The sequence below is a fragment of the Papio anubis genome, chromosome 3 (assembly GCF_008728515.1).
Source record: "Papio anubis isolate 15944 chromosome 3, Panubis1.0, whole genome shotgun sequence".
Taxonomy (NCBI): domain Eukaryota; kingdom Metazoa; phylum Chordata; class Mammalia; order Primates; family Cercopithecidae; genus Papio; species Papio anubis.
Window position 1 is genome coordinate 170,495,369 of NC_044978.1, and position 22,847 is coordinate 170,518,215.

At 37.4% G+C, this 22,847-nt stretch overlaps 1 protein-coding gene across 4 annotated transcripts in view; it reads left to right on the forward strand.

Moving 5' to 3' along the window:
- The window catches only part of TAPT1 (transmembrane anterior posterior transformation 1), a 65,742-nt gene that overhangs the window by 18,146 nt on the left and 24,749 nt on the right, over positions 1-22,847 (forward strand). For 3 of the 4 annotated variants that reach the window (XM_003898511.4, XM_003898512.3, XM_009206567.4), the window contains 5 exons: positions 6,281-6,399; positions 17,316-17,478; positions 20,505-20,640; positions 21,995-22,092; positions 22,266-22,335. In XM_003898511.4, coding sequence (XP_003898560.1) covers positions 6,281-6,399; positions 17,316-17,478; positions 20,505-20,640; positions 21,995-22,092; positions 22,266-22,335 — 586 coding nt within the window. The remainder of the gene's footprint in view (positions 1-6,280; positions 6,400-17,315; positions 17,479-20,504; positions 20,641-21,994; positions 22,093-22,265; positions 22,336-22,847) is intronic. The other variant, XR_002521959.2, reaches the window with a different exon arrangement.

The following is a 22,847-nucleotide window of genomic DNA, read 5'->3' on the forward strand; positions in this document are numbered from 1 at the left end:
ACAGAAAGAAATGGGGTGGGCATTGCCACCTTTTTGACTATGCCTTTTATAAAGAATTGAAAGATTTCCCAGACGTGGCCTGGAATACTTCCACTTCTGTCTTATTGTGCAAACTGAGCTACATAGCCATCCCCAGCTGCAGAGGAGGCTAGGACAGTGATTATTATGCTTTTCCAACAAACGGAAAAGAACTGACAATGGTTATTGGGTTAGCCGTCCCTCAGAGCTTTCTTTCTGGAAAATTAGTATAGTCATATTCAACATGGACTGGAAGTGAGACAAGCAGGGAGAGCTCAAGATCCTTCCATGAATATAGTTAATATATAATGTAATTCTACAATTAAAATTCTAATTTAATTCTACAATTACATAATTTAACTATACAGATTAAAATCTTCATTTGATTTATTTATTCCCCTCTCATGGTATTTATTTCTTGTGTTAAATATGTCAGATGTATGTTGTGGATTATCATGAAACCTTTCAGCAATATTCTTTTTCGTGTTTATATGTGTTCATGTAAGTTTGCATATCTGGTTAAACTAAAATGAAAATATTCTGTTGACTTTTCTTTACCTTGTAATTCTGTGCTTTTGGCCATTCATTATTTCATTGTTACCATGCCTTGTACATTATAGCTATTTAACACATTTTTCTAAAAATTAAATTCAACTGCTTAGACTTAAATAGAACCCCTTAGTTTTCTTACCAATGTGGCAAATTTTTATAAGCTTTAAATTTGTCAGATTGAAGGTGTAAGTATTGATATATTGTTATTACTAGGCATAAACTATTATTGTTGAAAGGGAGAAGGGTTACTGACATACAGGGGAATTATTTGTAATCAAGCATCAACAACCTTAGCTTCTTGAGTCTGTTTGTAATAGCTGAGGCCTGATCAAGGCATCAAATCTCTCTTGGGTTTTACTTTCTTCTATGATTAGAAGGTTGGACTTAGGTCATGTCAAGAGGTCTGATAGTGCATGATTCATTGAATGAGTTTGCCTATGAGGAATGGTGAGGGCAGATGGAAAGATTTAAATGTCTAGTTGAATAACTTAGTTTTGCCTTTTTGAAGGTCGTGGCGGGGTTAGCATTTAGGAAAAAAATAATCCAAAAGTTCATTTCAAATGAATGGACTTAAAATGTCATATAAAGCCTTTTTGTTTTATGTCAGTGTGAGGTATATGTTGAGAAAACATAATGACTATTGTTTCCCCTTTATTTCAGTAAAACAGTCCTGGGATTTCACTGTGAAACTAATAGAGAGTACTTACTCAGACCCATATTTGTGGCAGTGTTTTCTTGGGCATCCTAGTCAGTTTCTAATTTCATGAAAACATGTTTAGAGAATCATCCCTCTAAATTCTTCTCATGATGCAGCTCTTGCTGGTGACACACCCTTGCGCAGATGTACCCCCAGTATGGCTGCTGAGAAGCAGGAAAGCCAGTAGGGATCCACATGTCTCAAATCTCAGCAGCCTTGGCTGGTGCTTCTCCCCTTCTCTCTGAGGCTTGTCACACCCTGCCTGTGGTGGTGGTGACCATAGCTTCCACGTTCTTTCTGCAACTGTCCTACCATTCTTAATTTTTTCAGGGGAGGTTCGGCATGTGAGACCCATCAGATAGTTCTAAGACAAGCCAGCAAAGCCTTTAGGCCTCTACCGCATTTATTGATGTACTTAAAAGATAATTTTTGAACTTGGCACCATGGGGCCATGTTTATCTTTGTGAATCAGTCACTTATTTCTCTCATTTCAGCTTTGGAAACAGTCTTAAATTTCTCTTCTCTGTCTTTCATTGTCCTGTATCAGACTGCTGTGATCATTCACGCTGATGGCTCTTCTCCTTCCGTACTGTCCTCTCTTCTCGCTGCAGCCTGCTGTGGTGCTGCGTGCTGACCGCTCCCTCGATCTGATCCTAGATAGAAGGTATAGGATCAGAGCCTAGAGCAGCAGCTAAGACCTCTGTTCCTTAGGTGACACTCAGTCTTGCCTTGAACCCTGAGGGCACTCCTGCCTTGCTGCATCATTCCAGCCTCTCAGCAGGAGCACCACAGCCCTGTCTAAGCCCTGTCTGTAGCAAGCAAAATACCAAGTAATGGTTCCTGCCGGTGGGTTGTTGTGAGGATTAAGTTAATGTGGGTCACATGCTTAAAATATAACACTATTCAACATGGATTGGAAATAAGAGAAACAAGAAAGTCTCAGGATCATTCTATGTGCATAGTCCTACAAATTAAAATCTTCAATTGATTTGTTTTCCATGGCTACATATGCTTACATAGCTTGCCTATCATAAGAGAACCTGGCTCATGATAATCCCTTTTTTGGCCATCTCCTAGAGTATAGACTTTCTGGGGCATGAATTTTTTAATTCAGATGATTAAAATGATTTTATTGTAGGGATAACCTTGAATCTGCAGTAATTGCTTTCAAAGTCAGTCATTTATAGTTTTCTTATTGATACCCTGTTCCCCTTGACATTCTGCTGATAATTGATCCCTACATGTGGGTTTATTGAGAATGTATTCATTCTCAGCAGAGATTTATCCAAATGTACATGTTTCAAAATAATCTAATTACCTTCAGGTACCTCTTTAAAATAAAACAGCTATAAGTGAAAACAATCAAAAGGCAAGGATGCCTTGGAACCTAAGAATAAAAATTTGAGCTCCTTAACAATGAGCTAAATGTGATTTTCATGCCTCTTGCATAATGATTATAGCCTAACCTCACTGCTAGGTGGCTACTCACATTGTACCTGTGCATGCTCTTCCCTTGGTTTGGAATTGTGTCCTCTTTACTTCCTGGCAAAATCTAGTGCCCATCTTCTCTCCTCTGTGGAACATCTCTGCTATCTCTTGCACCTCCTTCCCTGTGGTGTTCATGCCACTCTCCCCTACCCCCAAATACACACACTTTACAGACCTAAGCTCTTCACCTGTGTTTCCAGAGCACATCATTCATCTAGCACTTACTGTGCGGTTTGTGTCAAGCTCACTGGGTCGTGAATTCCCTGGAGAAGATGTCTTTCCTCCCAGTGCAGTATTAAGCAAGATATGGTCTCTGCTTTTACAGAAGTAGACCCAGAGCTTTAGCACGAGCTTTATAAAAGTGAGACTAAGCCTCTTTACTCCTACTTTGTAACACTCTAGACCAGCGATCCTTGACTAGCAGGTGGTATTTGGTGGTTGTGGTGGAGGAGATGGTATTCAGAATTTCCAGAAGATGGTTAGTGTAATTCAAGGAGGCATATTGCAAAATCATTATGCTGCTTTCATTTTAGCCATAACATATTATTTATTTTGAAATTTCAAATGGTACTAAAAGAAGAGCAGGAGATTTTTGTCATAAAGGGAAGCATAGATTTTTTAAAAGGTAAAGAAACCCTGCTTCATTCCCCACAGAAAGAGGCTGGCGTTTTTATTGATTTATTTCTCTTGAGGCAGGTATTTTTCAGATGCTAAGTTGCAGTTCTATTAGGTTCAAAATAAATATGATAAGAGCAGGTGGCAGAAGTTTTCACAAGTGAATATTTTGTTTACTTACAATGTCATAGGATAATTTTCATTTTGTAATTTCCTTAGCATTAAAGTTCAGATGTTAAAAACTTAGGCTAAACTTTATTTTGAAATATGTATAATGGTATATCCAGTGGTGAGTGAGGCCAGAAGGATGAATGAAAGTGTCATTAGTGGAAATAGTGCTTCAGTTTTCTGCAGACTGAGTGAAGTTCTGGCTCTGCCTCCACCACTCAAGAACCTGTGCCAACTCCTTGTCTCACTGCAGAGTGTGGGTGGTACTGGACTGCGGCCATGCACAGGCGGAGCCAGCACCTGGCCAGTGCCCGGTCGCATTGCCCAGAACCTGTAGAAGGCTTCTGAAGTCCTTCCAGACAAGATCTCTCAGAGACAGAGAGCCTGGTGAACATTTCTGTCCTTTGATTGTTTTCACTTATAACTCTTTTTATTTAAAGAGGTACCTGAAGATTCTTAAGCATAAGATTATTTTGAAACATGTACATTTTGATAAATCACTGCTGAGAATGAATTTTAGAAAATATTTTAAAATTGTATGCCTGCAGTTTGTAACTCAGTACTTTTAATTCAGTTTTGCACAAAGAACTTCCCAGTGTGTTCCCACTTGTATACTCTTCTGCAAAGCTTTCTGTAGTCAGTTTGAGCTGAACTGTCTTCAGTGCCTTGGAAGCTGCCTAGGAGGGAACTAAATTTCAACCTGGCTGCCTATCCGGGACCTGATTTTCAGACTGAGTTGCAACTTTTTTTTTTTTTTTTTTTTTTGAGATGGAGTCTCGCTCTGTCACCCAGGCTGGAGGCTGGAGTACAGTGGTGGGATCTCAGCTCACTGCAAGCTCCGCCTCCCGGGTTCACGCCATTCTCCTGCATCAGCCTCCCGAGTAGCTGGGACTACAGGCGCCCGCCACCACGCCTGGCTAATTTTTTGTATTTTTAGTAGAGACGGGGTTTCACCGTGTTAGCCCGGATGGTCTTGATCTCCTGATCTCCTGATCTCGTGATCCGCCCGTCTCGGCCTCCCAAAGTGCTGGGATTACAGGCTTGAGCCACCGCGCCCGGCCAGGTTTTTTGTATTTTTTAGTGGAGACGGGGTTTCACCATGTTAGCCAGGATGGTCTCGATCTCCTGACTTCGTGATCCGCCCGTCTCGGCCTCCCAAAGTGCTGGGATTACAGGCTTGAGCCACCGCGCCCGGCCCAAGTTGCAACTTTTTAGTGGATCACAAACTCTCCTTCTGGGGACATCGGGTTTCTGGCAGCTTCTGCCCTCAGTACTGAACCAGCAGTCCACTCACAAGGAGGGAAAGGCTTCTCAGTGACAGGAGAGTAATAGAAAAGGACCACAAACTCTATCTACATGGACCTTGCTCAACCTCCTACTGCACTGCTTTGTGTGTAAGACAAGAAAACATGCAACACTGGGACTCTATGTTAATCTACCAGCACGTGATTTAGGGGTTTAGCATCATATTTTCATTGCTGTTCATAATGAGTCTAAATTGTGGAAAACAAAAAAAGGGCCTATACATTCAGATTAAGAAATCTGGCAAAAATATATGTAGCATATTTTTGAGACATTTTTATCCAAAATTAATAAAATGTACTCTTCGATTTAAAGACATGTGAATTCGTTTGCTAGGGCTGCCATAACAAAGTACCATATACTAGGTGGTTTAAACAACAGACATTTATTATCTTGCAGTTCTGGAAGCTGGAAGTCTGCGATCAAGTGTCAGTGGGGTAGTTTCTTCTGAGGCCTCTTCTTGACTTGCAGATGGCTGCCTTCCCCCTCGGTCTTCATATCTCTCCTCTGTCTGTGCCTGTGTCCAAATTTCCTCTTTTATAAGGACTCCAGTCATATTGGATTAGGGTCCACCCTAAAGACCTAAACTTAAACCCTCTTTAAAGACCCCATGTCCAAGCACGGTTACATTCTGAGGTACCAACTTAGGAACTTGATAGGGGACACAGTTCAGTCTGTAACTGTGAATTTCAATCTGTGGAGGTAGAGCAATTTATTGACTGAAGATACATGGAGTGCAGTGGCTCGGGCATGTGTATCATACCATAATTGTGTGCCAGACATACAGAAAGTCACCACTAGGGGTGGCTACTTGGCCAAATCCTCAAAAGACTTCACCCTCTTTCTGTGTAGTATAGTCCTAAACTTAACAAGTAAGAGTGTCTAATGTTACCACAAAAAGAAAGGGTATGACAACTACTCAAGAAAGAAGGAGAAATATAAACGCTAAAAGGCTGGTCCTGGAATTAAGAATAAGGCCTTCTGAGTGCAGCAAGTTTCAGTGCACATGAAATTGTGTTAAACTTAGTGATCAGTTTGCATGTTTTTAACATAAACAATGTTGTAACTCAATATATATTCCAGTCTTTCCCATCAACAAAGCACCTTAATAAATAGGAATAGCAAAATTATGAGGAATAAAGATTTTCCATAATATCTTTAGAGCTTGAGGAAGTACTCAGAAAGACACATCAGATTATGTGCCATTAACTATGGTCAAGGAAAACTTGTTTTTGAGTAATTTCTTCTGTGAGTCGTAAACCAAAGGCTCTGCAGGAAGCACAGACTCATTCTTTGAAGAGTAGAACTATTAATTTGTTATTCCCAGGGCTAAGTTTTAAGAAATCAATTTTTTACAATGTTTAGAAATTCTGATTGTTTGAAATTTTCATTTACAAGTATTTTTAAAATACTTTTTTTTCTTCTCTCCTTAAAATTCAGCTGATGGTTTTTGGAATCTTTCTGTGCCTGGATGCGTTTTTGTATGTGTTCACCCTGCTTCCTTTAAGAGTTTTCCTGGCACTATTCAGGCTCCTCACTTTGCCTTGCTATGGCTTAAGGTAAGTTTAAGATCATTAACTATTGTAAATGTATAGTATTTCTTTATTTTTAATACTTGTAGTAGTTGCAAAGTAAGAATAATTCATACAGTTTCATCCACACTTTGGCCCTTCTTGTGTACACTGTTTACCTTTTTAATGGATATTATATAATATGTTTATATAATATTATACTTTTTATATACTTATTTTTTTCCAGAATTGTTTTGAACCGAAACTTTGCTTTAGCCAGTAAAATAATGTTAATGCTGGAGGCTTTGTAGCAGTGTAGAAAGGACCTGGGAATGAAAGTCAAAGACCTACTTACCACGTTCCTAAGTCACCAGGGCCTTTATTTCCCCGAAGTCCTTGGGCCTCGTAGGCATCATGTGTAGAAAGGACAGAGTTCTAGGCTGGAGTGGGAAAGGAATCTCCTCAGGAGCTCTTACTACAAGGGTTCCTCCATTTCATTTGAGAATCATTGTTGTAATGGTCTGTGGAGCCTTAGTTACTGGTTATAGATGAGACTGATTTGTGAGAGTGGAAGAACTCTGGAAGACCACTGTCCCATGGGGAGGATCAGATAGCCTGACCCGACATTGACTGTTTTGTGAGCTGTGCACAACTGCCTGACTCCTCTAAGTGTGCTTCCCCATCAGCAAAAAGGAGCTATTGAGAGCTCAGCATCTTTTACCACAAAGATTGGAAGATGTAAAAAAAATACCCAGCATAGTACCTGGATCACAGTAGACCAGAACAGATAATCAATTTTCTTCTTTTTCTTCTCTACCAAAACTAAGAATAGTAAGGTGAAGGTGTTAAGCTTACATGAAGCTTAATGCTTTATTGGTCTTGAGGTTAAAAGCAAGTTTGGCTTTTACGGTTTTCTTTCTTTGTATAGTTATACCAGTGTGTCTCCATTCTGTATATGGTCCCTCTTTACAGCATTTTTATTTAGTTCTTATCATAAATCTCAAAGTTACGTTTCTGACATGCATCACTTTTCTGAATATATTTCATTCTGTGAGAATTCTAAAATGCTAAAATGAACAATAATTTGTGAGGCTTCATTGAACTATGGTGACTGTTCCATGGTGTATAAAATATATAATTAATAAAATATTTTAACCATAGCAATTGAGTTAAAAATTAGTGGTTGATATACACAATTATATGGTTTTTTTAAAAAAGACTAAAACCATGAAAGATTCTTTTTTAAAGTAGTAAATGAGCGTATACTTGATATTTGGTAACACATATGGTCTTTTTAAAAATAAGACTTAATCAGTTTTGATAGAAATTCCTCCCATTATAAATTGGAATAATTATGATGATGATCACATTATAAAAGGATTAAAAATTCTTGTTTTTCAAGATTACATGGAGTAAAACAATTATAAAACTTCACCTCCTGTCATTGTTACATGCTATATTCTGTAACTTACTTGCCTTCCAGGATAACAGTGAATTAGTGTGACATATTTTATTAGTCACAAGTTAATCAAATGGGAAGGTAGTTTTAGAAATTTAGTCATTTAAGTTATTTCTAGTACATCCTTTTTTCTTTTAGGAGAAATTTTAAGAAGGCCTTATTATTAACAAACTTTTTTAAAGGCATTTGTAGCATGGTACATTAATACTAACGAAACCTAACCACAATAAACTATTTTCTTTTGTCACTATTGGGAGCTTCATAACATCATGGCATTTTGGTTCATTTTCAGAAGACCAAAATACAATCTAATAAAACATTACTAAATATACATCTTTATTTGGAACTGCATAAAGCGAATAGACACGTGGAAATTTAGATAAAGTCAGGTGAAACACATGATAGAAAATTACTAATACTGCTGGATGTGGTGGCTCATGCCTGTAATCTCAGCACTTTGGGAGGCCAAAGTAGGGGGATCGCTAGAGGCCAGGAGTTCAAGACCAGCCTGGGCAACATAGTAAGACCTTGTATCTACAAAAAAATTAAGAAATTAGCCAGACATGGTGGCACATGTCTGTGGTCCCACCTGCCCCAGAGGCTGAGAGGTTGGAGAATCACTTGACCCTGAGAAGTCAAGGCTGCAGTGAGCCATGATTATGCCACTGCACTCCAGCCTGGGTGATGGAGTGAGACCCTGTCTCAAGTAAAGAAAGAAAATAAACTAATACTATGTAGGACTTTTCACATCTACATTATGAGCTACATTACTTTTTAGTTATTCTTTGATCAACAATGTGCAACAAGTTCATGTTCTAGCCATCTTTATGTGGATGGCTTTTAAAGACATGTCATGTGCTCAGTGGCTGTTGGCACAATGTGATAAAACTTTAAAATGATAGATAAGCTAATGACTGTATTCCTTCTGGAGCGTTCCCTTCCTTGGGCATTGGTTAGCACACATATGAGGTCTACTAAGTAAGAGTGGTGATTTGCCAGTGATCCCAAGGGTCTCTCTTTGGTGACAGTTGTTTGAAGTTCCACCTTGTTATATTGTACAGGTATCTAAAACTGTGCTGCACTCAAGTTCATTTCTGCATAGCCCCTGTTACATGGAAGAACAGGGCATGTAAAATAGTGTTAGAATTCTGAGTCTTTTCTAGACCAGCACGGTGGTACACACCTGTCGTCCCAGAACTTTGGGAGGCCGAGGTGGGAGGGTAGCTTGAGGCTGGGAGTTAAGACTAGCCTGGGCAACATAACAAGACCCTGTGTCTACAAAAAAATAAAAAATTAGCCAGATGTGATGGCACACACGTGTAGTCCCAGCTACTTGGGAGGCTGAGGCGGGAGGATTCCTCGAGCCCAGGAATTCGAGGCTGCAGTAAGCTGTGATTGCACCACTGCATTCCATCCTGGGTGACACAGCAAGATTCTGTCTCTTAAAAAAAAAAAAGGTCTTAAAGTGTTGGTTCTGAAAATTAAAAGGTGTTGCAGGGAACTGGGAAATCTTATCTCTTCCAGTATTGACTTTACTAGTGGTTAATGATCCCTACCTCTAACCTGTTTTAGATATTTTAAGTTTTTTTTTTTTTGTAGCACATATGGTGATTGCTTTCTTACATTAGTTTGAAATACTTTGAATCTAAATTTGTTTGAGTAGCATTTGAAAATAAGGTGTTTTCTACTTTCAAAGTTAAGCTAAAATGACACTAGAGGGCAGCCTGTTACACACTACATTTAAGACTCCATTGAAGATTTCCCCTGCAAACACTTCTTGCTATTTCTGCTTTGGAGTAACTGAAAAATTAATTTCATGCTATCACTAATAAATACTTACATGCATAAAAAACATGAAATGCAGTTAAAATTATATAACAGTTTCAGCAGTCTTAAATGATAGGAGTTTAAATGAAACTTACATTTTCATTTAAATTTTAAATGAAATGGTGTTCAGGCAATTTTAAATGCCTTGAGGATAGCCAACTTACATAGAATAGGAAAATCCTGCCTAATGTCTTAGTGCCTTAAGTATGGTTTGTTAAAATTGAGTAATTTGTGCTTACAGTAATATAGTTTGCAGTTTTTGTTTCTTTGAGCAATTTAGAAAATATATCTTTGAGCATTATTTTTAAAGTCACAAAACCTGAAATATTTGATAAGGTGAAGGTTACATTAAACAAAGCTATTGTTAATGTTAAGTCTAAGACCTTTCAAATATTTTAGGAATATAAAAATACTTTTTAGGTTTACCAAATGATTATTTAGAAATAGCCAGATTTTGCCTTCTGATAGCTTATATTCCAGTGTTTTCTACTTCGATTAAAGATTATTCGATTTGTCTTGCCTATAGTGATGTCATGTTCCATCCTTTTCAGCAAGCAAAAAGTGCTCTTTCCTTCAGTCTGACTTTGTTTCAAAGGAATAAGAAGAAGTGAAATAGACCAGCAAAGAAGTTGATTGCAGTTTTTTAAGTAATGGTTTCTTTTTTCACTCTCCTGTATTTCAGTCTTCTTTCCATAAAAACTTACTGTCTTCCTAGTCTCTTTGTTCTTTGAAATTGTTTTCACAAAAGGGAGGAAACAGTCCATTTGTCAAATTAATCACGATGCTGACATGGAAACAGTTAACTCTTTGCAGTCTCTAGAACTGTTTGGTTCAGTATCATTTCAGTAATGTAAATTATTGCCTTCTTTTTATATTGGAGATTAGTGTTCTCACCTCATCTGTTTGCAGATTTACATCTTGTACAGCATTTGTGAGAAGCTTTTTAAAGCACATATACCCCCGTGTTCTCTGCTTCATAACTTAATATTTGAACCTATTTCTAGATCTTCTGCAAACTTGTCATGGTTTTTGACTTAAGTAAAATAAAGACCCTGTCCCTTCACTAAGGCGGAGGACAAGGGTGGTTCTACAGTCCTTAAGTAAACCCAGCCTTCATCATGATGGCTCATCCAGCAGGGTGTTTTGCTGGCTTTGACCCTGTTATTAAAGCACTGTTCATTATGAGATGTTGGCAGGGTAATTATCTGGAGTCGTATTTATATGTGGTGTTTGCCAAGGATGCACTCCCTCCCTAAAAGTTTATGTCTGTCCTCGGTGATCTGAAGAATACTTCATTGAAATTGTTTCTGATGAATTAACAACCTTGAAAAATCTTTGCCCCCAAATGTTTTGTTGTAGACTTAAAAAAAATTAGAAAATGCATCTAAATTATTTAAAAGCGGATTCACTTATGTATATCTTCCCTCTTTCCCAGATAAGAGTAGTTGTCATTTTAGAAATCATTTGAGAAACGTCTTGAACTAGGATAATCTTTTTAATGATTCCTGGCATATAAAACAGAACAAAGTTTTGATTTATTCTATGAAGTATCTATTCCTTGAAAGAATAATACAATTTTTGTTCTTCAGAAAAGCAGACTGCTTTATATTATGTTAGAGGTACCAAACATCCTTTTTCCAAATTTACTTGTAGAATTAAATGAAAAATAGCTAATTATGTACCTTTGATTTACCTGGCATTTTTGTCAGCCCTCTATTCTCCTAAAATTGGTGACTTCGTTTTGTGCTTTAGAATTCTTAGTCACGTGAGTTAAAAGTTAAAGAAGATTATAGAGAAAAATGATATAGCCTGGTACCAAGAACTGAGTTATTGTTGAAAAAACTTTACTGAAACATTTTAGAAAGTGATAACTTGAGTTGAACAGGCTTAAGTAATAAATGCCGGAGTGCTTTTTGGTTTTTGTTTTTTTACCATTAGAGCAACTAAAATATGTGTGAGCAAATGTTCTGACCCCTGGCCCGGCTTTAGGCGTAACTTTCACATGAGGCTTCACAGGCTTTTATTTTTCTTGGTTGAAGAGGCAATGGTATCATTTTCTTTTGAGAATTTATCCCATGGGAGAGCTCTTGTCTCCCAGAATTATGAATTTCAATTGCTTGAGAGTTTCCTAACCTTTTGAGTTTCCTTCTTATGCCTTACCTCTTTAGAAATAGTTCTACCCAAGATTAACTTCACCTGTATGTTATAATAGATTTTTCTCTTTTTAGACAAAATTAAGCCTTGATGTTGGCCTAAGTGATTGATGCCACCACTGTAGCACAAGTAGGGAGAGCTCTTGGTAACTTTCTCTAGGGAAACAAATATGCCTTTTACTTCTTTTTACCAGGGCTGATCTATGTGGCTTATTTGTTGAGAGCAATATATTTGTTGTTATTAAAAAGTCTTCGTAACGCCAGGTTTTATTGTCCCGTTTCCTCACTATGGAGCTCTAAGTAGCGTAGCAACATTACAACCTTCTCTCTTTCTTTCTCTCTCGTAAATCAGACCGAAGGAAGGAGCACTTTCACTTCCTTTATAGAATGGAATGTGGTGGCACAGGGACTCCTTGTGGTGAGTAAACCCTGATTTTTCCTTCTATACTCTTGGCCAAATTGACATTCATTAAACGCAAAAGTAAACAGGATAGGCAGACATAGCCATTAGCTAAGAAAATGTGGATCCCTGTCCTTTTCAAAATAGCATCTTTACTTGGTCTTAAAGCTTTGTCCACATTTCTTTGTGAAGGATTTGACTGTGATTTCACCTAACATGAAAATCCACTCAGAAGTGATCTTTACACATATTAGCTTAGACTTAGCAAATACCTCATCCCCAAAGCCACAGAAATTGGCTGAGCTTAATTCCTTCCATATAAGCAGTTTTTATTTTGCATTACTAAAATTGTGAACATAGCTTTGTAAAAACAGGTTTTTTTTTTCTAGTATAGTTTGAAATTAAAGTTTAAGAAATGGTTTGAATCATTCCATTTATGTTAAGTATTTATTTTTCTGTTACATGTCAGTCAAACTTAAGATTTAAAATACTTAATTTTCTAATTGAGGAAAACATCTTGATTTCACTACTTTATTCCAGTTTACTTTAAAATTATAAAAGGACTTCACTTTCAAAAATAAAACCATATTAAGTATTTTGCATTTTTATTTCAGTAGTGCTGTGTTTCTTCACTCTTTCAATTATACCACAAATGGCTGAAAATAGAGAGAGCGGGAGATCTAGTCTATGTATTTTGTAATGAAATAACTCATGCTAATATTCTGGCATGTTTCAACACTGATTTGCAATAACTATGCTGGGATTCTCCCATTTTTCTCGCTCATGTTTGGTGCCATGTCTTCCTTCTTGATCTTTCTGTCCACTACCAGATTTTACTTTAATCACAGTTAGCGTATTATCTTCCACTAAGGAGGAGAAGGAGAAAGCTTACCCTTGATCGTCTTTCTCTACTCTATAATTCGGTTTCTCTAAATCTATGAGCCCTTCGAAACAACTGGAGATGCTCTAATTGGTAAATTGTACAATGTAAAAGTGTACAGTTGCTAAAAACACAATGGAAATGGAAATGTTTGTAAGGATAAAAAATAAAATTTAGGAATGTAGCAAATTTGGTTTCTCTAAGGTTGGTTTTACTGGAAATTTTTAAAAGAATTCTGTTTAAATGTCTTGTTTTGAAAAATGTTTAAGTTCTATTAAATATCTGATGTAATACTACTTGTGTGATGACATACACCCAAAGTTGCAAATTAGATTAGCGGGTTTTTTACTTTGCCCAACAGTATATTTCACTCGTTTATGCTTTCGTATGGGATTTTCATCATTTGCAAGGTGAATTGCCAGTAACCACCACTTAGCCATTTATAAGAACTTTAGCATGAAAGTATTTTTCAAAAGCCAATTCAGGGTTGAGTAACAGGACCTTGGATAAGCTTCTTAGGGAGTTTGAAGTGCTTATCAGATAGTCATCTAAAAATATCCTGGCAGAGAAGGAACAAATAAGCCGATTGGTTCAAGTTGTTTTAACCAGGTAAACTTACTTGTGAGGTTAGGTCTTTTCTTAGAAAGAGGCTGTGGTACATACAGCTGTCTTTTAAGATGCCACCTTAGAAATGATTTTTTATTTTGGCAGCCTTTCTTTTTTGTTAACAAGGACATTTATATGAAAACAAGACTCTTTCCAGGTGTGGTGGCTCAAGCCTGTAATCCCAGCATTTTGGGAGGCTGAGACGGGTGGATCACCTGAGTCAGGAGTTCAAGACCAGCCTGGCCAACATGGTGAAACCCCATCTCTACTAAAAATACAGAAAAAAAAAAGAAAGAAAGAAAACAAGACCCTTGTTTTTAAAGGTTCTGCTTCTTGTATTCTTTATTTGAATAGTATTCCTTAGTTCTGAAAATCACAGTCATCCCTGCAGCAACCAATTATGATGTTAGCAATGAATGGAACACTTTCACCAGAGCAGGGGGTGCACAGAAAGCAGTGAATTCAATATGTGTATATCATATACATATCATATAGTCCAGGTTTTTTTGCATTCATTTTTAGAAAGAAAGACCAAGTGATAGATAGGTTTGTTTTTTTGTACAGCAATTTATTCAGATGAGATTGCAATACAGTGATAAAGTATGCAGTGTTAAATTTTACAGAAAGATAATAGGTTCTGAGTTGTTGATTCCTGCAAGTTTAGAAGTTCTGTTTTAAAAAGTCCAGAATGCAGATGGTTCTGAAGAGCGTGCCTTCTGGAGCCAGATTGCCAAGTTTCCATCCCTGCTGCACCATGTGGGAACTTAGTCACTGTGCAACCACAGGCATGTTCTTGACTGTCCCTTGGCTCATTTGTAAAACTGAGATGATGAAATAAATAGGATTATTGTGAACACTAAAAGGAATATATGTGGATTATCTAGAATAGTGCCTGCCACATAGTAACTGAATTGTAGCATTAGGTGTTTCTACAACTTTTCTTTGTTAATTTGTCAGCTTGGTTCAAAAAGTGTGGTATTATATCATTTTGGGATATGTATTTCCAATGTTTGGTAGATCTAATTTGTAACTATGGCTTGTATTAAATATACTGTTCCTTTGTTGATATACTAACACATTGTTCTTTGATTCCAAATATGTATATAAAGAAACACAATTGGATATATACTTAAAAACCCTTTGTCTCTTAAATAAAATTGCTCTGACTGAGATCACTCAACTAAGTAGATGCCATCTAATACCAAAAGCTCTAAGTATAGTTTTCTACTTAAATTAGTTATCAAAATTATTTTTGTAACTAATACAAGTTAATACTACCCTACTTTTAGTTCGTATCATTTTCTTTAATTTATAAACATGATTTACAGTCTTTGAACACAAAAGCCCATGACTGTTGGTGATGTGTGACTTTCAGTATATGCTGAGCTGTGCCACACTTCTGAGTGGGGGCTGGTGGCTCACCATTTGTTCCCTGCGGCCCAAGTGGAGACAGTCATACCAAGGCCAGGAGCTCACAAGTGTTCAAAATGTCTCCTCTTCTCAGTGTTTGGATGAGAAATATGTTTAAGGGATCAAGATCCAATTCTTGGCAGGTATAATAGGTCTTCCATTTTCAGTCTTGTAGGGATGGAGGCAGGAAATTACCTTGATATTCAGATAGTCCTTGGCAGAGATCTGTGCTCTGGGCTGGTTGGCTGGGAGTTAGGAGATGAAGGGCATTCTTTGTTCCCTGAGGAGAAAAAGGTCTCTCTCTTTCTCTGTGGGAGAAAGAGGAACAGCACTGGATAAAAGAAAGTCATGGTGAAAGAGAAATAATGATAGAGATTGATCAACTTTGTCCTTGATGCAATTTTTCCCAAAGCCTTAACTTCAACTGCTAAGAATAATTTTACTTGGCTTTCCATACCCATCTTAAGTCGTGTGATCTGACTTAGACAAATTCTGACCTCTCTCTCGTTTAGGCTCATTGGTCCAGCCCAGTGTATGTCCAGCCACCTTTAGCCCTTGGTGAACAGTCTTCACAGAATTTGCCTGCTTTCAGAACTTCTGCAGTATCTTACATTCTGTCTGTAAATAGATCAGCCAAATTCATATCTAACTGAAAACATCATACAGTGCACATTGTAGAAAACAAGAATGAGTTTCTGTAACAACTGCTCACAGGATTGGTAGAGCATCATTGTGACTTTATAAAGCAATGTTTCAAGTAACAGTTTGGAAGATTTACAAATTCCTTGTTAAACTCCACAAAGATCTTTGAAGGAAAAGCATTAGGAAAGAGCTCTGGAGAATATGTAGCCAAGGAATATCAAATACATTGGTGACTCAGACGGCCAATGGCCAGTTAGAAAATGAGCCCACCCCTGTATTGTTGCTTAGAACATCGTCACAATTGGTGGAAATGAAGAGATTCTGCAGCTCCTAAAAAAATATACTCGGGCTGTTTTATTGATTGCACTATGCATAAAAACTGCCAAAACAAGAGACAGCATTTTCCGTCCTGAGGAGTCAGCCTACGACAGGCAAAGAGAATGTATCTTTCCCATTCTTGTCACAAGAATTTTAAATCCAGTGGAAGAAATCTTAATTTCTTCTTTTCTAATGTATTTTTTGCTCTGTCTTATTAAGATGGTTCCTTTCACAATTTAGGTTTAGCTCCTTATACTCTAACCTCAGAAGTAAGGAGTGATTATTCTGCTCATATTAATTATGAAAAAAAATTTCGACTGAAGTCCCATAGGACTAACATCTGTAATACAAAAACTGTCCTATAAACCAGTACAAAAAAGATAGGGAGTGTTCACATGAAATATAAATAACTGTTAAATATGTGGAAAGATGTTTAGTTTCCTAATGATAGAAATTAACGTTAAAACTACACTGTGTACAATTTTCCACCAATGAGACTGGCAAAGATCCAAAAGTTAGTCAAACACTGTATCAGTGCCCTGGGCTACAGGCTTTCTCATGACATTGCTAGTTAAGGTATAAACTGTACCCTGTACAGCGGGCAGTTCAGCTGTTTCTGTCAAAATTTCAAGTGAATATAACCTTGGAATTCCAATTTCAGGAATTTATCCTACAGATACACTTTCATATATGAGACATGGCATGTACATTGCATCATGGCTTATAATTGCAAAAGACTACAAATCTGTCAGTGGTACGTTAAATAAGTTATAGTTCATCCACATAGTGGAACACTATGCTGCCATAAAAATATGAAGTCCTGATGAACTTGTATGGAATATTATGCCATTAAGTACAAGATGCAGAGCAGTATGCATAGAATGTAGCATTGTGTGAAAAGGGCTGATCCAGCAGGCTACATGCAGAGATTCATGATTAGTTAAAAGTTTATGCCATATGCCGTAATGGTGGAAATCTGTTGCTCGAAAGCACCCTATCAGTAGATACCTGCCCTCTGTGTTCATTCGTCAAGATTGCCAACATCTAATAGTAATTCTCACTTAAAATCTTTATATTCTATACTTGGACAGAAGATTTTACACTGTCGAGTAGTCATGTAGTTTAACTTCCCTTGTTTGAAGTTTTTAAAAGATCAACATAATTCTTATTTTTACCTTTGTATGCCAGTGTATATCAAGTAAAGATTATTGTTTTTGTGAGAACATACAGAGTAAAACTTATATTTTTATTACTTCTTGTATGTTTCAGGGACAGACGTTTGCTTCAGCCTGCCCAGGTGTGTGACATTTTGAAGGGTGTCATTTTGATCATCTGCTATTTTATGATGCACTATGTTGACTACTCCATGATGTACCACCTGATAAGGGGGCAGTCCGTCATCAAGCTCTACATCATATACAACATGCTGGAGGTAAGGACCTCGCTTACCCTGCACAGGCCTGGCCAGGGCACTCAGCTTCAAGTCTTCCAATTCTGAAGGTACCTGAGAGTCAAGAATGCTCTACCGACTCTAGTTGTGGTGCTTCTGGCCTTTACTGTGCTATCATCACTTGGGGTGCTCTTGTTAAACATGGATTCTTATTTAGGAGATCTGGGCTGGGTCTGGAGAATCTGCATTTCTCAGGCGGTGGGGCTCATGCTGCTGGTCTGGGGCACACCTCTGGTGGCAAGCCCGCAGGCATGGTGTGTCCTCACGTAGGCTGGGAAGAGTCTTGCTGCCCAGACATTTTAGAACCAGTACCCCCTTGAGTATCCAAATTGTCAAGTGCCAGGAAAATTAGTTTCACAACTTCATTAGAAACCCATGCTAGAACTTTAAATTATGAGTTAAATGTTATGATTATGTGTATGTTTGCTATAAGAAATACACATTTTAAATTGCACATTTAAATTCAAATCTTTACATAGGGCAAATAAATATAAGTTCCCTATTTTTGTAAGTACTTAATGTTTTTAGTACAATACGTCTCACTTTAAAGCATTCAGCGTATGAAAATCTACATTTATGTAAAAAATAAGTTGAGCTGACATATATTCACTTTGCAAAAAACTGCTTTGCTTTATAAGCCAAATATTCATAAGTTTTTAAAATAGTAAGCTACCTAAGTTATATAATAAACTTTGAAATTCAAATTGCAAGCTGGCACAGTGGCTCACACCTGTAATCCCAGCACTTGGGGAGGCTGAGGCGGGCAGATCACCTGAGGTTAGGAGTCCAAGACCAGACTGACCAACATGGTGAAACCCCGTCTCTACTAAAAATACAAAAATTAGCCATCCCTGGTGGCGTGTGCCTGTAATCCCAGCTACTCAGGAGGCTGAGGCAGGAGGGTCACATGAACCCTGGAGGTGGAGGTTGTGTAGTGAGCTGAAGTCATCCCACTGCACCCCAGTCTGGGTAACAGAGCGAGACTCCATCTCGGGATTGCATTTTTATATTTTATTTTTGGGGAGATACAAATAAGGTCTATTTATCTTTTTAATTAGCCATGAAGAGATTTTTCCTAGTGAGAGGACGGATGGGGTGGGGGCTGCGGGCCTTTTTGCTCTAAAGCTGTATTGCTGTGGTAGATAAGGACTCTCCATCTCTTCAAAGAAGCTTTGGAGCTCTAGCCTTCTGGTACCTCCTAAATTCAAGACCAAGATGTTTTAAAACCATACCCCAGCTTCCTGATTCTAGGCTTGCTGCATGTACACTTTGCCCCACCAAGTAGGTTGCCTCGGGGTGGATGGGGACAAAGTTCCTGAAACAGAATAGCTCTTCTTGTTCTCCCTTCCTTCTCATAGAAAGAGCCTAGACCTCATTCGCTATTCCCCTCTGCTCTCTGCCTTGCTCTTGTCACCGCTGCCCTTCTAGTCTCTCCTTCGTAGGCTTTCCATCTTAGGAGATTGGAAAGTGCAAGGGTTTCTCCCTGTCCCCTGACTTACAAAGCCCTCTCAAGGTAGTAGTAGTATTGTTACTAGAAAATAGGCCAAGAAAAAGGATCCATGAATTGCTGATTAAAATGATTTATATACGTATTCGCATTGTAGACCATAATTGATGAGGTGGCTTAAACACAGTGGATGAGAGTCCATGCTCTGGTCTAGAGGCAAACCACCTCTGACCAAATCCTAGTCCTTCCTTTATTACCTGGTTATCCTGGACATAGTTACTGTTGCTGAATATCTCTAATCCTCAGTTTCTCATCTGTAAAGTGGAGACACTAGGGAGATTATGAGGATTAAATAGACCCCACATAGAAACGGTTTAGCATAATATCAGGCCCATGGTAGGAGCTCCCTAAATGGTAGCTGTTATTCATTCAGCAGATCTTTAGTTGGCACTTGCTGCATGCCAAGCATCTTAGACCCTGAATACTCCCAGGTGAACCAGCCTATTCTCATGGAGCTTATATTCTACAGGTGAGAGATAGACAATAAACAAGGAGATATTAGGAAATGATATATTATATGATGAAAAAGAACAGACTAACGCAGTAGAGACCATAGGAGCCACAAGAGATGGGATGGTCTGGAAAAGGCCTCTGTTAGGATGTGGCATTCAAACTGAATCCTGAATATCATGCCCTCCTTTTCTCCGTTTTATGTGTCACTTTTTACTTGTTATACTGTATTCAAGGAGATTGATACCGGAAAATATGTTTAGGAAGTAAATCTGCATATTTTATTCCATATAATAAACCTCAAAAAAATACAGTTACCATTGTTTGCAAATATTAGATATGAGTAGGTCAAATGATATATTTGTCCTAAATTTGAATCCTGAGTTTGAATTTAAAGTGCTAAAACCAGAGGAACCATGTTTTTGATGTGCCCACCCGCTGCCCTTTTTTTTTTAAATTTGTTGTTGTTGTTGTTGTTGAGACGGAGCCTCACTTTGTCACCCAGGCTGGAGTGCAGTGGTGCAATCTTGGCTCACTGCAAGCTCCGCCTCTCGGGTTCAGGCCATTCTCCTGCCTCAGCCTCCTGAGTAGCTGGGACTACAGGCGCCCGCCACCAAGCCCGCCTAATTTTTTGTATTTTTAGTAGAGACAGCTTTTCACTGTGTTAGCCAGGGTGGTCTCAATCTCCTGACCTCATGATCCACCCGCCTCGGCCTCCCAAAGTGCTGGGATTACAGGCGTGAGCTACCGTGCCTGGCCAGATGTGCCCACCCCTTTTATTTTTGCCACTGTTTAAGACTTTCTTTGTTACAAACATAGCTAATTAGACAGTCTGATTGAAATTCTGTACATATTTTAGCACTTACTATTTGTTAAAGAATAAAGAAATGTGAGTGAATAAGTAAACAAACATCTTCATTCTTCTTTAGCTTGCCTTCTACTAGGATTTTAAATCCTAGTAGATCTCCAGGATTTGAGCTATATCTCAATTTTAATGACATATTTAAGTGGAATATTAAGAAACATCTTACAAGTCATTTTTCTTTTTTAGGTAGCTGATCGTCTGTTTTCATCTTTTGGACAAGATATATTAGATGCTCTCTATTGGACAGCAACAGAACCTAAAGAAAGAAAAAGAGCCCACATTGGGGTGATTCCTCACTTTTTCATGGCTGTTCTCTATGTCTGTATCCTTATAGACTTACTGGAAATTTCCAACAGTTAATGCATAGTCTACCTTATTTTATTTGGTTAGCCATTTCATAGATTTAAAGACATATAGATAATGTATGTATCCTGAAGATTAATGTGAAATATCTGTGTTCTGTTGAGAAATTGGTTGTCATAATAATTGTAATTAATTTAAGGAGCCTCATGTATGCATTATTCTTTGAGCTGCTGGAAAACAGTTCTATTTGCAGTGTAACTGATTATAAGGAAGAATTTTATAATAAAAAAGCAGCGTATTTTTAGACATACATTATTTACATAGATCTATATAATTTTTCATACTTATATTAGAATTTTTCTTGAAGTTATCTTTAAATCCAGGAATTCTTTTTTATAACCTTGGGCTTAAAATGCATAGAATTTATCTAAAAGTAAAATGTGAAATTGGTTGGGAGGAGTTTTGGTGGTTTTGTGTATTTGTGTATTCATCCCTGGCTTAAAGCTTTTCTATTGGAGAGTAAATGCTTTATTATATAAGCAGTGTACGTGTTTGTGTGTACCCCTACATATTTATAACACACGTTCCTGCTTTTAAGTTCCATGTGAAGTCAGGACTCATTCACAAGAATGTGTCACTTTTTTTTTTCCTATCTCTGTAAGAGTGACACTTGAAAGAAATTGGGTTAATACTTGGAAAGTTAAAGAACCAAGTGGGAAGATACCTGTGAGGGTAGAAGTTTGTTCCGGTTTTAATGGAGTAAAGCAGTTACCACTCTTAGATATAAATTAACTATTCTGTATGTAATACAAATGTAATTCTGCAGTTTATGGATATATTCAAAATGACATATGAAGTAGAATCTTTATTATCAGCTATTTCTTACTGCCTTACATTCCACATTTCCTGAAGAATCAGGGAAGAAAATCACTTCCAGACTTATAGTTTGTGCTTTCTTTTTTACATTGCAAATTATCTTAATTCAGAATGTGTATTTCTTAGTCTCTTCTTTCAGTATTTACCATAATTTATTCCATTTACTTAACAAACTTTTCTGAGGGCCTATTTCCTGAGCACTGTGCCACGTGCCAGAGATACAGAAAGAACAAAACAACCCTGTTCCAAAGGATTCATGGTCTAAATAAATGAATATGTAGAGGTACATTTCCACTTTTGTTCATTTCATGTGGATATCCTGTCAAATTTTTATCAACTATAGCTAATAGGGAAATTATGAAGATAATACAATACTTACGTAGACGATTTAGAAAAGAAAGTCATCTTCTTTCTTTATTATTCACTTTCAAAATTTTGTAGTATTATCAGTAACAATATGAAAGCAAATTTAAGTTTTTTCCTTGACCTTCTATTAGTTTTGCATGCAATTCTTATAATGGTTCAAGCAACAACTCTCAATGTAGCTTTTAACTCACACAACAAGTCTTTGCTTACTATCATGATGTCTAATAATGTAAGTATGAGATTTATCTTACATTTTTGAAGTTATACGGGCATTTCAGCTGCAATACTCTGGGTGGGATAAAATTCTTTGTTCTATATGTTGTTCTCCCGGAAGTTTTATAGGAAGCAAGTCCAGTTTTTAAACTATTATAATCATAAAGATATTTCTGTTTACTGTTTCAGTTTGTTGAAATTAAAGGAAGTGTTTTCAAGAAGTTTGAAAAGAACAATCTCTTTCAAATGTCAAATAGTGGTATGTACGATTAGATTCTACTTGAAGTTCTGTGCGGTATTTTGCAGTTCATTCTGAAATCCTAATGGCACATTTTCTCTGGGCCACTGTTTCTTCAACTTAAACTGTACCTTCTCTTATGCTATCAACATCTTTACTAGGTTTTCTTATCTTTGGTTACTGTAATCACAAGATGTTTGAGATAAAAAATTAGAAACATTTGTGTAGCACCATACAATACTTTGAGAAGCTTCTTAATAATCGAGAAATTTCTCTGAAGTGGGTGGTATTATTCCATTTTATAGCTGTGAAAACTGAAACACAGAGAAAATGATTTGACTTCTCCACAGTCACATAGCTTCTAGGAGAATTATGACTGTGAATCTCAGAATGTCTCTAAGTCCTTAGCTTTTTTAGTTATTATTTACTGCCTTCATTCTAATCCTAAAAAGTGTGAAGGGACAAAATTTTTTGCCTGGAGTGGGCGTCTTACATAGTTTTTAAAAGCCAGAGCAGAACAGTGTAGTGGATCA